General features: G+C 44.6%; 1 protein-coding gene across 2 annotated transcripts in view; it reads left to right on the top strand.

Moving 5' to 3' along the window:
• Window positions 1-22,451, top strand: part of tnrc18 (trinucleotide repeat containing 18) — a 43,868-nt gene extending 21,417 nt beyond the window's left edge. The window contains exons 8-30 of one of the 2 annotated variants that reach the window (XM_046416655.1): window positions 525-671; window positions 1,774-1,958; window positions 2,637-3,051; window positions 3,155-4,147; window positions 4,300-4,445; window positions 4,531-4,664; window positions 4,832-4,945; window positions 5,076-5,259; window positions 5,372-5,687; window positions 6,109-6,321; window positions 8,797-8,976; window positions 9,517-9,980; window positions 10,459-10,593; window positions 11,228-11,369; window positions 11,461-11,578; window positions 12,488-12,563; window positions 12,716-12,824; window positions 13,128-13,244; window positions 13,891-14,043; window positions 14,766-16,540; window positions 16,677-16,913; window positions 17,428-17,502; window positions 18,477-22,451. In XM_046416655.1, coding sequence (XP_046272611.1) covers window positions 525-671; window positions 1,774-1,958; window positions 2,637-3,051; window positions 3,155-4,147; window positions 4,300-4,445; window positions 4,531-4,664; window positions 4,832-4,945; window positions 5,076-5,259; window positions 5,372-5,687; window positions 6,109-6,321; window positions 8,797-8,976; window positions 9,517-9,980; window positions 10,459-10,593; window positions 11,228-11,369; window positions 11,461-11,578; window positions 12,488-12,563; window positions 12,716-12,824; window positions 13,128-13,244; window positions 13,891-14,043; window positions 14,766-16,540; window positions 16,677-16,913; window positions 17,428-17,502; window positions 18,477-18,683 — 6,635 coding nt within the window. In that variant the 3' untranslated portion in view covers window positions 18,684-22,451. Of the gene's footprint in view, window positions 1-524; window positions 672-1,773; window positions 1,974-2,636; window positions 3,052-3,154; window positions 4,148-4,299; window positions 4,446-4,530; window positions 4,665-4,831; window positions 4,946-5,075; window positions 5,260-5,371; window positions 5,688-6,108; window positions 6,322-8,796; window positions 8,977-9,516; window positions 9,981-10,458; window positions 10,594-11,227; window positions 11,370-11,460; window positions 11,579-12,487; window positions 12,564-12,715; window positions 12,825-13,127; window positions 13,245-13,890; window positions 14,044-14,765; window positions 16,541-16,676; window positions 16,914-17,427; window positions 17,503-18,476 lie in introns of both variants that reach the window. The other variant, XM_046416654.1, reaches the window with a different exon arrangement.
• Window positions 22,452-22,886: the final 435 nt, after the last annotated feature.

Genomic DNA, 22,886 nt, shown 5'->3' with positions numbered 1-22,886 from the left:
TGCCCTTTCAGTGAGCATGTGTGTCTCACTCTGTCATCAGTGTTATACAACCTGGTGCTAAAGACAAAAGTCTAAATCAGTTCAACACTAGCACATGATATGATTGCAAAATTCTATGCATGCCTGTGTAGCCTTTTCTGATTGGTGTGGCAGAAAAAGTATGCGTTATCTATCTGTCGTTGTTCATCCAACAGCAGTCTTCAAGGGTCAGGTTCCTCAGACATTCCTGATCTTTGCAGGACATTCCTGCTCCTCCAGTAGCTTCCAGACACAGATGCTCACATACTTGTGTGAGCTTATGCATAACTGTGCAAACATCTGAAAATATGGAAATGTGTGCACAGAACTATCCAAAGGCCATCTCTGTTTAGACATTATGGCTATAAATACAGGGTGAATATTGAAACTTATTATATATTAGTTTAAACTTTGCTGAGAATACTTTTCTCCTTTCACTTTCTCAGTCTCTAACATTTTTTTTAACACTTTTTCTTTACATTTTCACCCGTTTGCCCTTCATTCAGGCCTGGGTCCGTCCTCACTCCACCAGACCCTTCCTCCAGGTTACCCACCCTCTCTGCCAGGCTCCATACCCCCTCCCTACCAGTTTGCCAGGGACCCACAATCTGGACAGCTAATAGTCATCCCCACTGAACACCTGCCACACTACGGTATGAGGGCCGCTCTCTGCGTGTGTATGTGTGTGTGCGCCTGCCTGTGTGCGTGCATGTATGTGTTGGTTTGCTGAGAAAACAAGCTAATATCAAGTAGTGATACTTGTACCTAGCAGTTCATGTACAGGTGGCACAGGATAGGTTGAAAGATTGTAGAGTAGGTCAAGTAATTTGAAAAAAATATATATGGTTGAAACACAAAGCTAAGATTAATGCCTAAAAGTGATAAGGAAATGCGTCATTATGGATATCTTGATTGAGTTTGTCAGGCATGGCTATGAGTTAGGATTTTCAGTCGAGCCCAGAGGGTAATGTATTAGCAATTGCAACAGTGTTTTTCTTGCAAGTAGTTTCTCTCAGTCAGCCAGTGGCAGTGCTGATGAAGCAGATTGTGAGCTGTAGTTTACCCGCTAAACACAGCAACCTCTTTTGCTGTGGAAGTCCCTCTAGTCTGGCCTGCCGCCTCTCCTCTTGGGGTAATTCCTCCTCCTCTGGATCTGCTCTTCTCTGTCAGAGCATTTCTGAGCTCGGTAGAGTGGACAGGCTGGGCGTCCACAGTGTGGGCTGTGTGTGTGTGTGTGTGTGTGTGAGAAGGTGCAGCCCAGCCTGTCTGGTCTGCTAAGCTCTGAGACACAGCTGCAACAGCTGAAGAGGTTTTTGTGTGTACTGGGGAAACTACAGCTTACAGTAAACTGTACCAGCTCTACTGCTTGCTGTGTGCTGCAAGAAAAACACAGATACAACCAGAGAATCCAATCTCTACACTTGTCCCAAACTCTCCCATTACTTAGCACTCTGATAAACAGTAATGTTCATTTTATTGTGATTTAATCTTAAACTGGAATCACAAACTTGTATCAGGGTAAGCCAGTCAGAGGCAGAGTAGGACAAATCAGCGAGTCAGAAGAAGAATAGGGCAGGTCTCTTCGAGAAAATCAGTGAGATCCATAATAACACTAAAGAGATGGGTAAACGACCAAAACAGTCAGCAAAGATGAATGGATCAACATTCAAACTACAACTTTGACACCAAGCACTTACAAAAACAGTATCCAGTCATTTCTGTGCCTGCCCCATGCACTCCTCTATTGTTTTGCAGGAGGTGACGTATTGGAGCGTGGAGGCCCAGTGTGGTCCGGGGTATACGGTACAGGCAGTTCACTACAGCATGCAGCCCAGCTCCAACTCCTCTCCCAGCAACAGATGCTCCGACAACAGGAGCTGCTCATGATCCAGCAGCACACAGTGCAAGTCCTGGAGCTGCAGAGAAACGCTCAGCTAGTCGTAAGTGGACTTGGGGTAATTCAGTGCACATTTACATGTAACCACTCACAAGCGCACAAGCGTAATGCACAGCTGTTCTATTTTAAATATGGGGAAAAAAGCTCAGCTGACCATGGAAGATGTTTGCAAATGTGACTCAGGAACAGGAAAAATTGTGTATTTGTGGAGAACTTTTTTTTTTTTTTTAACCTGCAGATGTATACTCATTTGGTGTAGAGTGAGCCCATGCAACACTGTGGCTCATTTTTTTATTTTTTATGGAACTCTGTGCCACAGAGGAATATAGATATAGATACTTTATTGATCCCAAGGGAAATTCAAGCACATGTATAATAAGCTACATGTATTGGTTTATTAGACTTTGGACACGCACACAGTCCTTGTTAGTAGGATCCGCCCATTGTTGGTTTTGGTCTTTTCATGGTTTTTGTTGATAAGAAGAAAAGTATAGAATATGATACATAACCCAGAGATGATATTCGACCTTGACACAATTTTATGACAAACTAAAGTTGTCTAACACATTCAGTAAACAGCATTTACAGAGCGTATCCTGCTGAACAATGCACTCAAAGTCTAAACAATGTAACCGCACAATAATATTTACACCATGAAGCAAAGTATGTCACTTCATACATACAGTCCATGTACAAAGCCGTATCCTCTGCTGTGTTCCAGGAGCGTTTGAAGGCCAGTGAGCACCGGCCAGAGATGGACGACAAAGCAGACAAGCGGAATGTCGACCCAAAACCCCGCCCCTCCTCTATATGCTCTCCGTCTCCCTCACCCGTCCTGCACCCCCGCAAACCTCCCCTTCCCTCTCGTTCACCAACCCCATCTACATCCTCTCTCACCCCGCTACCTCCGCTCTCCTCACCAGTGACCACCCTAAAGTCAGAGGATGGTGGGCAGAGGGTGTTGTCTCACCCAGCAACGCCCCTTCCTCGCCAGCCTTCCCCTCACTCGGCCTCTCCGCCCCCGTCCTCGCCACGACGGCCTAAACAGGAGGCAGCCGAAGAGGGGGAGGTGGGAGGGCGGGAGTTGAGAGGTAGACAGAAGCCTGCTTCGACATCCTTTCAAGGCATCTACTCCGGTAAGCCTGGAAGAATCAGTCATCAACTCCTCATTCCCATATTAGCTGTGCTCTGAAGGTAGAGACAAATTCTGATTTCTGTATATTTGCTTTGTCACAACAGATCTCCCTCCAGGTTACCCTTACCAGTCTATCACTGCTCCATTTGGCTCACCTTTCAACAGTTATCATATCCCAGCACCCACAGGGGCAAACACAGAAGTCCTCCCACCACATCACTCCCGCTCCTCTTCGTCTGCTGCCCCTTTGCCCTCAGCTCACCTGCATTCAAGGCTGTTGGAAGCAGACATCAAGCCACAGAAGCTGGAGTCATCAAAGTCAACGTCTTTTCTCAAGCAGGAACCCGGTCTGGAGCAGACTCGGCTTGACACGACGCCAGAACCTCTGGGTTCTCTTCGCCGGAGCTGCAGCCCTGTGCTGGTCAGCCAAGACAGAGAGGGGGATGGGGTATCCCCAAAGCCCAAGCCTCAGCCACTACCTCTGCATGTCCCCAGCCCTCCACCACAACAACCTGAAAGACTTGAAGAAGTCAGCGAGGGAGAGAAGGAAGGAGGGCAAATCAAAATGGAGGTGTCATCCTATTCCTGTCAGGCAGCGTACCCCTTGCCCCCTGTGCTCACAGAAGCTGAGCACAAACCAAAGGTCATCAAGGATCCAGAACGATATCCACCATGCGTCACTGCAGATTCAGATAGCCAGGAATCAACTCAAATGTGTGCGTCACAGGACAAAACCGCTAGTGCTGTGTGTGAGCAAGAACAGCCAGACACTCCAATCAACTTGCTCACTCCCAGTCAGAGAGAAAGTATCACCGAAACCACTGTTTGTCCTCCTCCTGCATCTAAATCACCGCTCCCACCAGTCATCAGCCCAGAGGATCCCATGGCAGGGATGCTCGCTCTCCTGACAGCCAGTGAAATGGCCCAGGCCCGTCCTGGAACACCACCTGCCCCAACACTCTTACCACAGATCGAAAACCCTCCTGTGGATCCAGACTGCAGCAGCGCTGGTGCTCTAGAGATGGTGGCGCTGGAGGGGATGGCCCTGCTCAGCCAAATGGCCCAGCAGGAGATGGAGCACATCAGCCTGGAGCAAGGTGGGGAGTGAGGAGGGGGTGAGAGGTGGATAAATGTGTGAGAATAAAAGTGGGGTGGAATGCAAGAGAGGAGTATAAGAAGAAATAAGAAAACAATGAAGTCTAATGCTAAAATTCCTCTTGTGTTTCACTGTCCTCTGGTTCTTGTCCAGATCTGACATTAGATGGCCTAGACTGTCTTCTTGAAGCAAGCAGACAGATTTTGTTGGAGGCCATCGAGAAACAGTCCCACATTGATCTGCCTAGAATGCTGGATCCCGACAAGAAGTACAGCTGGAGGCAGAGGAAGGAGGAGCCGGTAAGATGAAGGCAAATGCGATGGTCACCCAGAGATGAAAATGTGTTGGACTGAGAAATGTGACACTTTACTCTCTTCCCTGTAGCTGTACAGTAAAATGTCTATGGAAGTGTTGGATGCAGTGGAGGTGGAATACCGTGTTCGCTTGGCTGAGCTGCAGAAGACGTACAAGGAGAAGCAAAGAGATTTGAGCAAACTGCAAAGACGTCGAGACAAGCGGTGAGCGTTATTTCACAAAGCTCCACATGCATACTGTAAGAACCACATACAAGAGAAATTAACGACACTGTTGGTATTATTACACAAATGCACAATTTCAAATCAATGTTCCCACATCTCCTCCCCAAACGAAAAACTCACCTATAACTCTTTTGTGCTTATGTCAGTGAGCGGCAGCAGCAGGAGGATGAGAGGCGGAGTCTGACCAGACGCGGCAGAGGGCGACCCAGGAAGAGGAAACACTTGACAACACCTCCCAAACTGGACAGCAGACCTGGAAAGTGAGTGACCTCTACAGCTTCATTCAGACAGTTTTTACATTGGTTGTTTTTGCTTTTCTGTTTGCATCATTGTGTGTTTTTTGTTTGTTTTATAAGCAAGCAAAACAGTGAAAATATTCTGATTCTTCAGGGTGGGTCGATCAGTGCAATACTCTGAAGACTCTGAAGCTGGGGATGGGCAGAGGAAGAGATTTCGGCTGTCCAGAGAAGAAGAGGAGATGGAGGCAGGAAATGGAGGAGTGAAGATGAAAAAGAAGAAGAAAAAGAAGAAGAGCTGGAATGACCAGGAGCCGTCCACCAGTCATGCTCTGGAGGTAGGCTACTTCAGAGGGCATGTTTTGTTTGGGACTGCAGTGTTGTGCCATTGTGCTGATGAGTCAATGAGGTTTTGTTTTGTTTTGTTTTTTTTGCCCCTGGTGGTGTCAGATGTTGAAGGCGAAGCGTGGCCACATGTGTGAGCAGGAGCAGCTGGCATCAGATCTTGACAGAGCGCTTTCGCTCTCACAGCTCGGCTCACTTGCCGCATCTCACAAACTTGCATCCAACTCCAAATTAGACAAGTCGAAGGGCAAGTCTGCGGAAAGTCGGATGAAGGAGCGCGGCATTCACTCATCCACCAAAGGAGGGAAGCACAAGTTGGCTGCCAAGGCCTCTGCTTCAGAGACCGTCCGAAAAGTGAAAGGTCAGAAGAAGACTGCTGTGTTCTCTCCCATGAGATCAGAGCTCAGCAGCTGCTCCAACAGTGAGTACCTGGAGATGAGAAGCCACTCATAACTCCTTTATATGGCTTATGTTGTCAGATTAGAACTAAGAGTCCAAGAAATGTTTTCAGACTCTGAGGTGTAGGTTATGCATATATATTCAAAGTGATGAGGCTGATGGTGTTCTATATTCCTCTGGAACAAGTACAAGTAGTTTGTTAGTCCTTTGTAATAATAATAATAACTTAAGGGACAATTCACCCCAAAATCAAATAGCACTGCAGGTAAGAGGACAATTATGTATTATGCAACTGCTTGATGATGCCAGTTTAACAGGGTCAACCTTATCAGGTCATCAGTTGATGCTGAAGTTTCCCTCAGGTTGTGGTGTTGAGGGTCAAGATCTTCTTGGTGTCTGGCTCTTTGTTTCATGAGTGATTGACCGTACTTTCTCTACACCAGACTCGGATTCAGAAGAGCACAATTCCGCTCGAGGGGGCTGGCCCCCTCTCTCAGGGACACGTTCCCACGGCAACCTGACCAGGAAGAGGCGGTCCGCATCATCGCCGACATCCCTACTGTCGAGTCAGAAGTCTCAGAAGAAGAAACACAAGCACTTATCCCTGCTGCTGGAGGAAGCAGGCCTCAGCTCCTCTGATGACTCCTTTGACCAAGGTTACTGACCAAATCTTACAGCTCCTCACCCTTGCTGTTGAGTCACGCAAACGTGTCTTTGAGCCTCGTCACAGCTTGTCTCTCTTTGCGTTTCGCTACGGCAGCTGTTTTCAGACTGTGCTTTAGCGCGTCCATCCCTACCTCTTGCTGCTGGCTTCTTTGCAGAGTTGCCTTTTTTTTAAAAAAGAGTTTACTTATTTCTATGGTGTTTTTTATTGCTTGGATTGCAAACCGTTTTCTGGAGTATTTGTACATTGAAAAATTGTGTGAATTGTGAGATTTTTTTTTCATAACGTTGTATGCAGTTTGGTACCTATAAGCTTTATTAAAGGTGTTGATTTGATTGGTACAGAAAGCGAAGCGCTGTGGTCCTTGTGTCTGCTTCATCTGTCTGTCCGCCTCTGTCAGTCTGTCCAGCTGCCACTACACCTCACACATCCTTTAAACTGCTCTGTTTGTCAAATATCCCTTCAGTTCTGCTGGCAAACGTTTGAAAACACTGTTCGGCTTAGAGTTCACATTTGAGAAACTGGATTATATGTTGAAAATTAGTTCAGCGCACACAGAGCTGAATCTGATAGGTGAGATAACGAGAAGCTTACTCCCTGGTTGCAATGGTTGCAAAATAAAAACAAGTGCTAAAGATAGTTGGAACTTTTTCTAATTTCTTTTGAACAATAAATTTATGCTAGCCTTAATGCTTATTGATGATTTTTTTTTTTTTTTTTTTTTTGATGTGGGGGAAATGAATGCTTTACAGCTCATTCTAATCTTGATGGCAAATATATTAGATGTTCGGGATATTTGGACAATAGAGCTCCTCCTGTGTCTACTAAACCTTCAAATAACCCTTTTCCCTTTACGTTGCTCTCTCAGACACCTTGCTCTGTCTTCTCACCTTCCCCAACCCCGTCCTTCCCATGATGCTTTGAGTGTCTCTCAGCCTGTCCCATGTGCTTGTGCTGCTGCTGCGACATTACAGAAGTTTGGCACGGACTAGCGCAGCCTTGAGCCTATGCTGCCTCGCTACGGCTAGTCTACACTGTGGCTAAAGCTTTGCTTGAGCTTGACTGTGCTAAGGCCAGGCTATGCTACGGCTAGGCTGCGCTCTCCCCACCGCGCTGCCCCGCCCAGCCTGAGGCCACACCCCTGTCACCTGCTCTGTAAGTAGGAAGTGCCCCTCCCTCTATTTTTTTCATTGACAGCTAACATGGGCTATGCTGCAATTGAACTACATACACAGAACATTAACTTTTGCCTTATTTTTTCCTTTGTTTTTATATTTTTATTCTTCTCACAAATTAAAGCTAATTCATGAGAGTGATGGTTACTCCACTCACCCAACTTCATGTCTTCTGATGGCTTGTAAAAATTTTAAAGGAAGACTTGATGCCCTGCTGGGACAAAGACTGTACCTATCGTTCCTCATACCAGCTTTGTACTAAGGGGCCTCACAGGGCTGTCCTCTCAGTGCCTGCCTGTTGTTATCGTCTGCTTGCTCTGGTTAACACACAGTGGATTCACAGTACAACATGTGCACCAGGTTTGGCTCTTAAAAAGAGTCCCAACAACTTCTTGTCTGGAGTCAAGGCAAATGTAAACAGTTTTATATTAAACTTCATGAATAAAATCATGGCATTTTAAGTTACAGAGTGACTTAACACCTCATAAAAATCTTGTTTATGCTGAGCTCTGTTTAACTTCTCACCTAATGGTGTATTCCAGCACACCATGACATCACTGCTCACTGGTCACACGTGCAGGAGTTATGAAACTTTTAACCAGAGAAGGCAGCAAAACACTGCGTTTTGCTCTCATGTTAAGTTTTCCTTATTAATAAAAATCTTTGTGAAGACACATATCGTAGCTAATTTTATCAGTGACATTTCACACTTTAATGTCAGTAAGACTGAAAAAAAATTTCAAGGTATGTTTAGTGTTTGAAAAGAACTTGTACTGTGCATCCACCCTCAATGTTAACACTCTAACCTCTGAGGAGATGCTTCTCCTGCTCATCTCTTGCCAAGGACCCAACTGCTAACCACCAGCAGCGTGTGTGTGTGTGTGTGTGGCTCACATGCATGTATGTTGTAAATCCCAGTTTTTCTGGATCTCGCTGACAGCTTTACAGTGTGAATGCAGACTGTAGTGGTTTGGACAGTCTGTCTCCCCTCTTTTACTTGATCAGTGTACATGCTAAGACATGGGATTGTGTGTGTGTTATTATTTGTGTAGCCAATCTGTTAATGTAAGGTCCAGACTACCGTCGCCTCTCACACAGGGCTTGATTCAGTCTTCGCATTTAGCTTCTGGTCTTAAAAAAGTTGAATTGTGAATGTTTTTCTTTTAATTCATATGGTGGAGTCTTTGTGTCTGCCCGAAAGCAGAACCTGTAGGAAGTGATTTGACCTTTGGCTCAGACCCACGCCGCAGCCACCTTCATCTCTGACACTGAAAATCTTATCTCTGTGACAGACACATCCGAGGACGATGACGACGGCAACGAGGATGAGTCTGATTCGGATGATGACGACGTCTGTGAGGAGAGCGGGCTGGGTCTGCTGGCTAGGTTTGCGGCGAGTGCGCTCCCTGTCAGCTCCACTCCACTGAGCCTTCTCCATGATGGCAAACACCGCAGTAGGCAAAGCACTCTAGGTAACACACCGGACACAAAAGAGTTGCGTGTGTGTGATTAAGCACCGTGTCTGTGCAAATAAACAGAATGAAAATGGGTTTTGTGAAAAATAGAAACCAGAAGAAAACTAGATAAAAACATCGTGATCTGGCTTTCCTTATTACATGTGATGAATATGCAGATTAACCTGTTCTGGCCACAAACTCCTGCTTTTACTAATTTCACAGGTTCCCCTCACAGCATTCCACACTATAATTGTAAATTTTAGTGGTTGAGCAGGTTCACTGTCTGGGTGTTTCTTCAGGATTGTTGTATTGATTCATAGTTATATATCCATTCATTTCTAATTGTCACGTTAAGCTGCATGTAATGATTCAGTCTTGAATTATTTATTAGTTTCAAATTGATCAATAGTCCTATTTGCAAGGTTATTGATTTCAGAGATTCTCACTCCTGAGTTTATTACTGGCTGCATGTTTGTGGGCGGGGCCTTTTTCTCTTTGTGTACAGTATATGTGTGAAGAGGACTTTATACATCACATGACCCTCTCCTCCATCAGGGTCATCAGAGTGCGAGTGGTCTGACTCTGGCTCAGACTTACGGCTGAGGAAGTTCCCCTCTCTGCTGCATGGCAAACGTTCTGCCCCGGAGCTCCCCCTGTTGCCCCCTGCCAATCGCCGCCTTGACCAGACCAGCCCCACTAAGCGAGATGAGACACTGCCAATCAAACGCAGTTCATTGCCCAAACCACGTCCCTCGCCTCGGTCACCACGGCGCTTCAGCTTCGACCTCCCCATCAGCTCCGGGGTCGGAGGCTTCAGCGAGGATGAGGCCTGGACCCGACGGCGCAGCGAGAGGATTTTCCTCCACGATGCCACCAACTCAGCCAATCAGACATCTGTGCCAGTTTCTGCTTCCTCCAGCCAGAGCTCCTCCTCCAGCTCAGCCCCACCTCTTACCCCGAAGCCAGCCTCCAGGCACAAACCTGCTCCGCCCAGCAGAGAGGGGAAAGATGTGGTGAAAGTATGTCAATAATTCATTGGGTTTTTATGCATGAACTGACTGAGCCTGAAAAACAAAGAGACTCTGGTCTTTTGTATCCCCTCCTCTCTTTGCTCATCTTTCTTTCCTGTCCTGTTACTGTTTCATTCCTCTCCTCCCTCAAACTACGCTTCTCTCACATCTCTTTTGTCTCCCTTGACACCTCTGTGTGTGTGTGTGTGTGTGTGTGTGTGTGTGTGTGTGTGTGTGTGTGTCACAGAGTGCTAGCAGGGTTTCCCAGTACTTCAGTCACTGCAGCACTCCCCTGCTGTCTGTGTCGTGTTGCTGACAAGAAAGGACAACTGCAGGCAGCCTGGCAGCGTCCCACCCTCAGTGTGTGTGTGTGCGTGTGTGTATGTGTGTATGCATGTGTACAGATATAAATCTTTCCAGTAGATCCTCAGTGCCATTATTCATATGCATGTTTTTCTTTCTCTGTGTTGTGACTTTTGAAAACCAGAAAAAGAAGCTGAAGGACTCTCCTCTGCCTGTGAGCCCATCCACGCTGTGTGGTCCAATCACAGACGGACCTGTGTCTCTGAGCCTCAGCCCATCACGCAAGAATCAACCAAAAGCCAAGACCAAGGCCAGAGAGGTTAGTGGGATGATGGATCAGCTGCAAAGTCATTATGGATGCGAACTTAATTATCTGGGCAAGGACAAAACCAGAACATTTTAGTTATTAGACCCAAATGTGAAAGCACACACATGCACACACACATTACACTGTTCACAAACACATGATTAAGTCTCAAGGATTCAACAGTTAGCTTCTGTTGCAATTAACACTGTTTTGTTCCGTTAACGAGAGAAAAACAGTAAACCTCTCTCATTGTGTGGTTTCTGCCAAAGTGTTGCATTGCTCTCCATCTGCCACCAGCCCAAAACTTGAGTTTGTTTTGGAAACATGAAAAGCAGATAAAGTGTGTGTGCAGAGCTCTTTGTGGTGGCGGAACAGCAGAGACGATTGTGTATGCAACAGCATAAGTGTTGTAATATGTTGCTGTTTCACTTTGAAAAGTTAATTTGTGGTGTGTCAGCCTGGCAGTTTGGAGGACTGACACAAATTAATTTAAGTAGCAGGATCATTTCACCATCACCATCATCATCATCATCATTTGGGTTTTTGGAATGCTAACTAATACATTTCAGACACTTGATTTTATTTTATGCCCCTTAAATGCATAATCAGTGCTGTGAACTGAAAAGTCCTGTGTGTGTATTTCCAGCCTTCCAGGGGAGCAGTGAGCCGGCTGATGGAGAGCATGGCGGCAGACGAAGACTTCGAGCCCAACCAGGACAGCAGCTTCAGCGAAGACGAACTCGTCCCCCCACGCAGCAACAGCGTATCCGAGAGGTCCTCCACACCTGGTCAGTACACAGGAACACCATTTGCTGCTGCTTCCGGACAAGCCTCACACTGTAGACAATGCTTATTTATTGCGCATGTTGTTGTGTTCAGCTCCAGTGCAGTGTGTGCTGGACAAGGATTCTCTGGTGGACGGACTTAGAGTTCTGATCCCAATGGATGACCAACTACTGTACGCAGGACACGTGAACACTGTACACTCCCCTGACATGTGAGTCCACGCAATAACTAACTTCAAAAACGCTGTAGCACTGTGATTGATTTGCAGCGTTTTAGTGGCCCACACAGCTGTTCGTGCTGTTAAAAACTGCACATCAATCAGCTTCAGTTTTCTTCTCCTCTAAAGTTTTTGTTCTTGATTTGAGAGCCACCTGATTCTGCTGCACATGACTGGAAGATGAGTGAAGAGCCCCAAATCACTTAGACTATAAGAGCAAATAATGTGAGGCAGCGTCTGCAGGTACAAACCACAGAGACCTGTAACAAAGAGAGAGGAGATTCATATGACCTTTACTTTTCGTTGAATATAATGCTACAGCTAGTGGCCAGTTAGCCAACAGCTAGCCTAATGCAATTGTGGGTTTTACAATAAACCAATGAGATATAAGATGTTAAGTAGCAAGTTATAGTGGTCCTGGTAGGCAGATATTGTTACCTTTTGTCAGATCCAGGCTGTTTCCAGTTTTCGTGCTAAGCTAATGTACTGTCGTTTTTGGCTTGATCTTTACCGTACAGACATGAGAGTGATATTGATCTTCTCATCTAACTCTTGGCATAAAAGCAAATAATCATGTTTCCCAAAATGTCAAACCATTCCTTCAAACTTGCATAAATTTGCACAGATGCAAATCTGAAAATGTAAGGCGCTGCATTTAGATCTCATTTTGGTTTAGCTGTTTAATTAGAGGAAAATAAACTGAGTAAAGCCCTGTTCAGACAGGATTTATATTCCAGCAGGGATTGGCTATTCTCCGTTCTGGACTACATTTTGACCTGAGCCAAAGTATTGGTAGTTAGTTAAATACATCACAATCCCCCTGGCTGCTGCACACCAGAGCAGACCTGAGATAAAGACTGAGTATCATCGCACTGATCGTTTTCCTACATCCTCTCCTTTCAGATACAGCGTGGTGGTGGAGGGGGAGAGAGGGAACCGACCACACATCTACTGCTTGGAACAACTGCTGCAGGAGGCGGTGAGTAAACTGGATCACATTTGGACATTATGAACACCTCAGTGCTGCACATCTGCACGTCTGTCCTGTGAAATAATGTGTGTGTGTGTCTGTAAGGCTGGTTAATGCTGTGTTATGTTGACACATGAAAGTTCTTCATTATGTATGTGCAGATCATTGACGTGAAGCCTCCCTCCGTGCGCTACCTCCCAGAGGGCACTCGCATCGCTGCCTACTGGAGCCAGCAGTACCGCTGCCTTTACCCCGGCACTGTTGTCAATGGTACAGCGACAGCACAACAATTTAATTGTAGCTGGCAGCACAAACAATGTGAAAGATCTTAACAGAGCTATCAGTGTACAGTGCAGCAGAGTTTATTACTTTGAAGAGCCAGATGGTAATTGGAATACAAATGGTCCTGGTTCACTTTCAATTTGGTGAGCTTTGCTGCACTGAACAATGAGTAACAATATTGCTTGACTGGGTTCTGACACAGTTAAATCAAAACACAGGTGTTGCATATTCTGTTTTTAATATGTAAAATAAAATTTTGATCTGCTTAATTGTGACTTTCCCCCGAAACAGGAAGTTCAGATATTGACGAGAATGATGATCTTATCACGGTGGAGTTCGATGATGGTGACACAGGCCGCATACCCCTCTCCCACATAAGACTGCTGCCACCAGATTACAAGATCCACTGTGAGCGCACACACACCCCCACACACATACACACAGGTGGTGGTCAGTTCTACAACACCAACAGTCACATTTTTCTGGTTGTTACTCTCAGTTCTCTCATGGAACAGCACTTTCATGAGTCAGATTTTAATTAAATGTTTTCCTCACTGTTTGGTGTAAACCTTAATATATTTACTCTGTCTGTCCGTGTGTGTTTGTATGCATAAGTATATGGATATGTTTTCTAAGACCTGGTTCTGGATGAGTGTTCACATCAAATACGGGACTTCCAAAAGGAGACAAACACCATGAAGCACTTTGCTAACAAAAATGAAAATATTTATCAAGCGTGGACCTCAAAACACCTTGTTACATTATGGTCTTTTTCTCTGTGGGCACTTTTGTTGACTTCTGTGCATCAGATGCTGGCATAAATATTTCTCTTCTTGTAAGCGAGGTGCTTCCAGCATGTACTCTTTAAAAAAATGAACACTGCAGGGTGCAAACACTCTAAAACACATACAATGGTGTCTAAAATAGTTGATCATCTTGGGTCATCTGAGAGTTTGAAACATCAGACGACAGTCATGATGAAAACCTGAGATGCATATAGGTTAAATTTCTTGAAATGAACCCTAAAGTCTGCTGACTCTGTGCTTTTGTCCAGGCGCTGAGCCGTCACCTGCCCTGCTCGTTGCCAGCTGCTCCAGGAGGCGAGTCCGTAAATGCAGCAAAGAGGGCAAAGAGGCAGGAACAAAGCCAGAGGAGACGGTCCCTAAGATCAAAGGAAAACCTGGTCGCAAACCCAAACCCAAACCAGGTGAGGTACAGGACATCTCCTCATGCACTGGAGCCAAATGTGTGTCATCATAACAAAGCAGGTGGATTTTACAATGTGCGCCTCAGTGCTTGTCATGGGAGCACAGAGTATCTCTCCTTACAATTCCTTACTTATCCATTTAAGACAGTTGTAAATAGCTTCAGGGTTTCATTTATGTTGATTATTTGGAATAATATTAATAAAAATAAGCAACGTGCTGATTGCTGCTCTCCCTATTTTAACATTATCATCTTAGAAACAGTTAAGGAACTAAAAGGGCTTTTGCCACGTTCATCTTTTGATTAGTTTTTTTTTTAAAACAACAGAACCAACAAAAATAGCTCAAAGCTATTTTCATCAAATGTCTCATATTTGATGATGATTGTCATCTTTGATGTGCAATGAATTTGCTCGAACAGCTTTATTGTTTTTCTGTAATGTTCAGAGTCTATTACTCCAGCTGTAATATATAGCATGTGGCTTGTCTGATTTGCTGATGCAGCCTTGTTTCTACTGGCTAAGCAGTTCTTAAAGGAAATGTTTTCATTTCAGAAATGTTTCCTTGCTGATTTGTCTGTCGCTCTCAGCATGTGAGGCTGCAGACCACAAAAACCATGTAGCCACACACTGAAAGCGTCAGCAAGTCAGTGTAAACACACTTACAGTGTCGTAGAAATGTTAAAGTTTTTCATGTTGTTGTTTTCTTTTTGTTTATTTTTCAGAGAACCCAGATGGCCGGGAGAAAGCTGATCCTCCATCTTCCTCCACCCAGCCTGCAGAGAGAACCCAGACCTCGGCCAAGCCTTCCCAGGACAAGACCTCCTCTGTCCAGAAGGCAGCTCAGGAGAAGTCCCAACCTGCATCCCGACCGACAATGGGAACCCAGGCAAAAGTGGGTCGCAAGAGTTCCACCACTTCCCCCACAAGTAGCCCTGTCCTTCCCAACCCGGTGCCCAGGAAGGCCAGCTCAGCGCAGCCTCCTGTTCCTAAACCAACCCGCTCTCTCCCTCCCTCCCTCTACCCCTCCACGTATGGAAAGGTCCTGACTGTGGATCTGTACAGTGAGCCCAACCTCAACTCATACAACAACCAGCGCAGAGAAAGAGAGAACACCAGCAGTGTCAGTTCCACCGCCAACAGACCAATGTCCAGACCCAGTATGGCAACATCATCTGCTGCACCCAAGCCAAATGCTTCATCCGCGCCCAGGCCCACTTCTGCTTCCACACCCAAAACCAAATCTTGCTCTGACCATCATAGCGGCTCCAGACCCAGCCTTAGCTCTGGACTTATACCTAGCCCTATCCCCAGGCTGTCAACAGGCAAACCCAGCTCCTCACTGACTCCCAGATCTTCATCTTCATCATCGTCACTGTCATCATCATCTGTCCCCAGACCCAAACTGAAGATGCCGTCCGATCAGCTATCCTCCAGCACCAGACACAGCCCCATCTCCAGGCCCAAACCCAGCTCAGGGCAAAGTGACGTGGGCTCGGTTGTGAGGCGCAAGCCCACCTCTGCAGAGCCTCTTGTGAAGCTCGACCATGAAGGTGTCACCTCCCCCAAGACCAAGAAGACCAAGGCTCTCATGTTGTTAGAGGGACGGGGTGTGAGACGAGATCACACCCCCATCGCCACGGCCACAGAAAATCAGAAACCACTAAAGGCTAAACCGAGAGCTCCAGATAGAGAGAGTGGCCCACCAGACAAAGACACCTACAAAGCACCAATGCTGGCTAAGGACAAGGCAGAGGGTCGTGGAAGTACTGGGAGAGGACAAGAGGTGGACATAAGGGAGGAGAAAGGTAAAAAAGAGGAGAGAAAGCAGGTGGAGAAAAGAGAGGAGAGAAAGATGAAAGAGGAATCTCAGAGTAGCAGCAGCTCAGAGTCCGAGGAAGAAGGGCAGAAAGGGAAGATTAAGAAAAAGAAGAAATGCACATCAAGTTGCTCTTCTTCCTCTTCATCCTGCTCTGGTTCCTCCTCATCTTCTTCGTCGTCATCCTCCTCGTCATCCTCTTCCTCTACTGATGACTCCTCCTGCAGCTCAGATGAAGAGAGGACCCCTACGCCTCCACCAGGTCCTGTCACCCCACCTCCAGTGCAGGACAAACTAAAAGAAGAAACAAAAGAAGAAGAAGAAGACGAAGAAGAGCTGAAGAAAGAAGTAGAGGTAAAAGTGGAAGAAGAAGAAGAGCTGTCGCCTCCTTCTGAATCTCTCTCCCCTTCAACCTCTCCAACTCCTACTGCATCTGTTCCCCCTAAACCTGCTAAACCAGCCACCGGGAAGGGCTCCGGGCAAAGGGGTCGTCCTCCGAAGCCAAAGCCCAGCGGAGGGGAGGGGAAGGTGGGAAGACCAAAGCGGAGAGAGGGGGTCCACCTCCCCACAACCAAGGAGCTGGCTAAACGCCAGAGGCTGCCCAGTGTGGAGAACAGGCCCAAAATTTCTGCTTTCCTTCCAGCCAGACAACTCTGGAAGTGGTTTGGGAAACCCACACAGGTGAGGAGAAAAATCACTCCTAAATAGAAAAATCCTTGGTCTAAGTTTTGAGAAACTGCTGCGGTTTTCATGCACATATCCAAAAAATATTTCACTTCTTGACCAGATGTCTTCTTTTGAACTCTCCCATCCCCAGAGACGTGGCATGAAGGGCAAGGCCAAGAAGCTCTTCTATAAGGCCATCGTGCGAGGTCGAGAGATGATCCGCATCGGTGACTGTGCTGTGTTCCTGTCCGCTGGCCGGCCTAACCTTCCTTTCATTGGCCGCATCCAGAGCATGTGGGAGTCATGGGGCAGCAACATGGTCGTCAGGGTCAACTGGTTCTATCACCCTGAGGAGACAAACCCTGGCAAGAAACTCACCGACAAGAAGGTAGGAGTTATGAAATCAGTACTGAAGAAAGTATCGGTGAAGTGACTGATTAAACTGAATCTGCTCTCTGGAGAGGAAGCTCAGCTCCTTAAAAAGTGCCCATCATTGTTGAATTGCCAACGTTGGCGTCTTGATAACTCAGCTATCTGAGAATTTTGATTTGTCATTCAGTAAAAGATAATTTTGGTTCTTGAATTATTTCAACTGAATAACGGAAGATCTTCGCAGAGTGTTTTGACACGTATTTCAGAAAAAGGGGAATTATTTAGTTCAGTCTCATAGCTGACAGAACCTTCCAACAATCATTTCTCTTACGCTCTTCTTTCCTCATTAGACTATATAGTGCTGCTGTATCATTAAAATACTATCATGAGAAGTCTGATCATAACTTTTTTAGTATGGGTGATTCATTCATAGCTGTTAAGTAATAGAAATACACATCAGACTGAATACATTTCTGTGTATGATTAGTTTGAAGCTCTTTTGTTTTTACCAAGACTTCTTTCCTCTCCAGAACTGGGATCAGATGTGTGGTCAGTCTTTACCAGCAGCTCTGCACTCTTCTATCCAGAGGAAAGACTTCATGGAGGTGAGAACATAATGATGTTTTACCTTTTTCAGCTTTCGGCTTTAAATCCCCTGTTCATCATAAACATAAAGCCTCAAAACTGACTAAACAAAGATAGCCGAGTCAGACAAGTCAAAAATATAACTGAAAACTTTAATAAATGATGCTGCTAGTCAATAGTGCAAAAGAAAACATAAAACTTTGATTGTTTTCATTTATCCACAGTAAGTAAACAAAATAAATCAAGACTTTATTAAACTCTTATTTATCTTTACTACCTGGGTTTATTTTTCAGAGACATTTCCCCAGCACAGTCGTGGCTAGCTGGCTTAACTGCTGAGTTACAGATGTTGTTTCTGTTGTTTGTTTGACATGATGAGTAAAGAGTCGTGAAATCACACACACCGACATGGTACATTTTACTGAGCTAAATTTGTTAGCATTAGTTTTCTGGCTAAAAAGCTTTAGCTACTGTTAAAGGGTTTATAAAGGGTTTATGTAGCACACTGTATAAATGATGACATTATGCATTAAAGGCTGTTGTAGCTTTATGACTTCAGTTTAGCAGCTTGGTAGAGACCTTAAAAGTCTGTTTGGTGCGATTTAGCGGTTTGATCCCCACCTCCTGCTGTCCACATGTCAAGGTGTCTTTGGGCAAATTACTAACAATAGTCAGACCAGTACCCTGCATGGTAGCTCGCTAGCATCGGGGTGTGAGTATGTGCATGCACGCACAGGTGAATTAATTGCAGAAACCTTGTAAAGCACTTTGGATATAAGTACTATATAAATGTAGCCATATACCATTTAAGGGTATTCATAAATGTTTTGATATTTTATATCTTTGTCTGACGTTTTACTACATTTTCAAAGTTTTGGAGCTTCACACACAACAAGTGAACACAATTAACTGCCTATCGGGTAAAATCAACAAAAGAAGCAGGTGTTTCATCCACAGTGTAAGATAAGGATTAAAAACGTCTTCTCTGTCACAGCGCGCCCTCTACCAGTCATCTCACAGTGACGAGAATGATGTGCAGACGGTCAGCCACAAGTGCCTAGTGGTAAGCGTGGAGGAGTATGAGCAGATGACCCACACACGCCGCTACGCCGACAGTGAAGACCTCTACTACCTGGCCGGAACCTACGAACCCACAACCGGCATGATCTTCAACACCGATGGGGTCCCAGTCATCTGTTAAACAAACACAGAAACCAAATTATGACGTGAATGAACATCTTTGGACCTCCCTAAGGAGTGAAACCCAACCCGAGGTCTTTCCAAGTCTAATCACTGATCTTCGTTCACGATGGATCTTTCACAGCTGTGACTCATCCTTTTTCGATACACTTCAAACAGACTGTCAAGAAGAGCTACTACTACAGAGACAGGAGACACTAGACAGTATTAGAAGGAATAGGTTTCTTGTAACTTTTGCACACAGACTCCATTAACACACACGGCTCGTTGTGTTCGTGGGAAAGCTTCAGAACACACATGAGCACTTCAGTGTCCTTTTACATGTAAATATATCCCCCATAAACACATACTTACATTCACACATGCACAGACACATGTAAATATCCACTTCCATGTAATACACACAGTTATATAGAGGAAAATATGAGTGTTTTATTTTCATGTAATAGATTTATGTCAGAGTACTTTTTTTTCTAAAGAGGTAAACAGTCGAGAAGCTTTAATGAACTGTGAATGGTGATACAGGAGAGAGGCCCGTTTCTGTCCGTCAGAGAGCAGACAGACAAACATGCCGGTGATGTGATGTTGTGATTATGATGTTGCTTTGGTGATGTTACAGTCATGTTACAGTCATATAAATGTATCTAGAGAACAGCAGGAGCGACAGACAGACGGAAAGACAGACCGAGATGCACAGAAAGAGAGAGGTAGAGACTCCTTCCATTGCTGTCCAACAGAAAGCACTTAAAACAACACTTAAAGTCTGCCCTCCTTTTATTTAAACCCATCAGTTCCCCTTGACAATCCTAACTCGGGCAGGCAAACTGCCCGCGTGCTACTAAAATGTCTGACTCCCTCAGAGACTCAGGCTTTAAGAGAGAGGAAGGAATCTTGTACAATTAAAAGCACTTCCCACTTTTTCCCTCTTTGAGTTCCTTCTCTTAAAGGAAAAATCCACCTTGAAAACACTATGAAACAAAACAGCTGCTGCTGATGTATCTTGTAATTCGTCCATTTTGCACTGAGGTTGAACAAACATGGGAAGAAATGGATTCCAGAGGAGGCAGAGACTCCAGTTTCTCCACCTGATAGAAGCCTCAGTAGTGACCCGGCACAGCTGCAAGATTCAGGAGTCTGGGAGATGTTTAATGTCGGATGTCTTTTTTTGTTAAGGAAAAATGGATAACCAAGAAAAGTAAACTACAGCACTTGATCACAAATTGACTCCATGAATACACTGAACAAGAAAAGCTGATGTATTAACAGTGTAGGAGTCCCAGAGGGTGGATTTTTCCTTTTTTCTCTTTTTTCTTTTTTTCTCAAAGGTGTTTTCAGGGTTGTAAACATTGCAGTCAGTCCAAGATGCATCAAGGTCATGGCACTGATAGTTAGTATGCAGCTGCCAGCACTGATTAGATTATGAACATAATTCGATTTTAACAGTCATCGTCTGCAGTTTGGCTTCATTCATTTATTTTGGCTGCAGTGTTCTCAACCTCTAAGTGTCCTGTGTTGGATGTGTTTTATTTTTCTTTTGCTTCTGCTGTTTTACGGACATCTGTCTATCCGCAGTTTGAACACTTTTCGCCCCTCCAGGCAATCATCTTTGACATGAGTGCACTTTGAATGCAGAGGAGACTGTGTGACTGGGAGTCCTGTACGTCTTCCTAGAGTATTTACTAACCCCCTCCCGCCTCTCTCGCTGCCTCTCCTCTGCATGATGTCCCCTTCGCCCTTAAGACACAGATAAACAGACACGGGCCACCACGTCCCCTTTGACACGTTCTTCTTTTTGTCTTTCTTAGCTGCTTATGAATTTTTTCTATGTGCCTAGTTTTAACCGTTTTTAGGGTGAGACTGTTGAATGTCATGCTCAGGGTTGTGAGCGTTTGTGCGGCCTTATTCTTTCAGGCCTTATGATGATGATTCGCCAAAATCTCACTTAGGTCCCGCCCCCTCAAGGAATAATCAGATTGGGATTTTCCCAGCCTGCAGACATTGGGATTTCTTTGTGATTTATCGTTTAAACAACCCTCCGTTCCTGAGCTCTTAAGTCACTTAGCTACACTATTGTGTATAGTTTGTATCAGTGTCTATATACAGTATATAGTAAACTGTATATAGTATATATGTGTGATTATCGTATTGATTTTCTTGTATGTTTCTTACCGCGTTGCCCTCTCTCTGCTCTGCTGCAGAGACTGAAGATTGTCTTGTTGATATTCAATAGATTTAATATTTTCTACTCTTTTGAGATCTTTTGGTTATATCTGAATTCGTCTGGTTTTAGTGTAGAATATATGCTATTTTTACTCACTCTGAAACGGCTGTGAGACGTCCCCACATGTTTATGATGTTGATGTGACATTTTCCCGTTGATTGAGAACAGACGTCTACCAGTGTGGTAGCATTTCAGTACATATGAAATCCCGACATTATAGCCACCTAGTAAAGGAAAGATTTGATAATATGCTGCTAGTTTATTGCTATTGAAAGTGGTTTATAACCAGGTACGGAGTGATTATACGTGCTGTTTTCTGAATTGGCTCGACCGATTGATGCCAGAAAATGTTATCTGCTTAAAGCCCCACCTGCTCCTCAAGCTGCTGTTCAAGCATCCCTGCATGAAACTTTCTCCAGACTGAAGTTCAGAAGTTTTGAGTGACACTCGGCCAAATTGGATCTCGAGCTGGTATCTCAGTCGTGGGAGTGTAATGGGTACACTGGTCGTACCGGTGTTTGCAGAGTGAACACGTTAAAAGTGCCCGTTACGAATGTTTGTTTACCCCTGAAGCTGCTAAAGCACTTTTTTTCTGTGTGTGTGTGTGTGAAGGAGGGAGACTGATAAGGCATCACACTCTTATCCCCTGGTATTACCCACACGCACACACACTTACACACACCTTTGTAACCCTTTAAGGTGTGTGCTATTGCCTTCCAATCTCTATTTGCCCCCTATCTCCATCCAAAGCCCAGCCTTAGGCCTTCACACAGGGTCCAACACACACACACACACACACACACACACTTATTGCCCACTTCGCCTTCATTTTTATTTGGTGTCATATATTTTATGAGCCTGACTTTGTGTACATTCTTTTTATCGCCATTTTTGTTTTACTTTGCCTTGTCTTTTAAGTCTCGTTTTTGCTGTGTTTTGTTTTTTCATTTGTTTTGGTGTTTTTTGTTTTGTTTTGGGTTCTTTTGCATGTTTCTGTCATCATATTTTCCCTTGCTTCCCCTCTCTGAACAATCGTCCACGCCTCTCAAGCAATACCGCTGACTGGCATAGGGAGCTAGCTGCTAGAGAGAGAGAGAGAGAGAGAGAGAGGAAGAGAGAGCAAAAGAGAGAATGGAGGAGAGAGAGAGAGAGAGTGAGGTGGACTGGAGGCTGGTTCTTCGTCTGCTGTTCCTTCAGTATCGTTATAGTCCTGTTACAGAAAAAAAGATTATTTTGAAAATAAATAGAAAAATCATCTAAGTTTTGTAAATGATCCTTCACTGTCAAGGGGATAAAAGCTATCAGAATATACTTTGTACACATGTCTAATCTTGTAAAAATGCAAAAGAAAAAAAAACAAAAAAATATGTTTTAGAGATAAATCTAAAACCAGATATATTCTGTCACCCTATACTGTACGTGTAAGTAACTGTTTTTTTTTCTCTCTTTTTTTTTTTTTTTTACAGCAACCACGTTTATCAGTGTTTCTTTTAAATTGTTTTAGTAACTCAATATTTTATAGTTAATCAATAAACAGATGGAACTGTACTTTGGGTGTTCTATGAGTCTCTGGTATGGTATTTGTGTTCCCTTTTAAGGGCTAAAATACTGCACTTTCCATTCGTCTCTTTGACTGGGTTTTGTTGCAGGGAATGCACAGTTTTGACTCATTCTGAATTTCAGTTAAACATGACATCATCACACAGTACTCAGACATTTTGAGAAATATACTTATTTGATTTCTTGCTAAGACTTAGACGAGATCTCTTAATTACCTGTATGGCTACAGAGCACCTTGCATTTCACTCCACAGATCTTCGACCGGCTCGAAAGCCATTTTGACCTCTCTGGCCTGGCTCTGGCAGGGTTTAAGTCCTGCCAGTCAGAAAGAACACAGTGTGTTTCCTAAAATAATAATCCATCAGTATATAAGAAATGTGAAATATGGAATACCTCAGACCTTTGCTCTTCTCCCTGTGTATC

The sequence above is a fragment of the Scatophagus argus genome, chromosome 16 (genome assembly GCF_020382885.2).
Source record: "Scatophagus argus isolate fScaArg1 chromosome 16, fScaArg1.pri, whole genome shotgun sequence".
In the NCBI taxonomy this organism is placed as follows: domain Eukaryota; kingdom Metazoa; phylum Chordata; class Actinopteri; family Scatophagidae; genus Scatophagus; species Scatophagus argus.
This window is presented reverse-complemented; position numbering and strand designations above follow the sequence as displayed.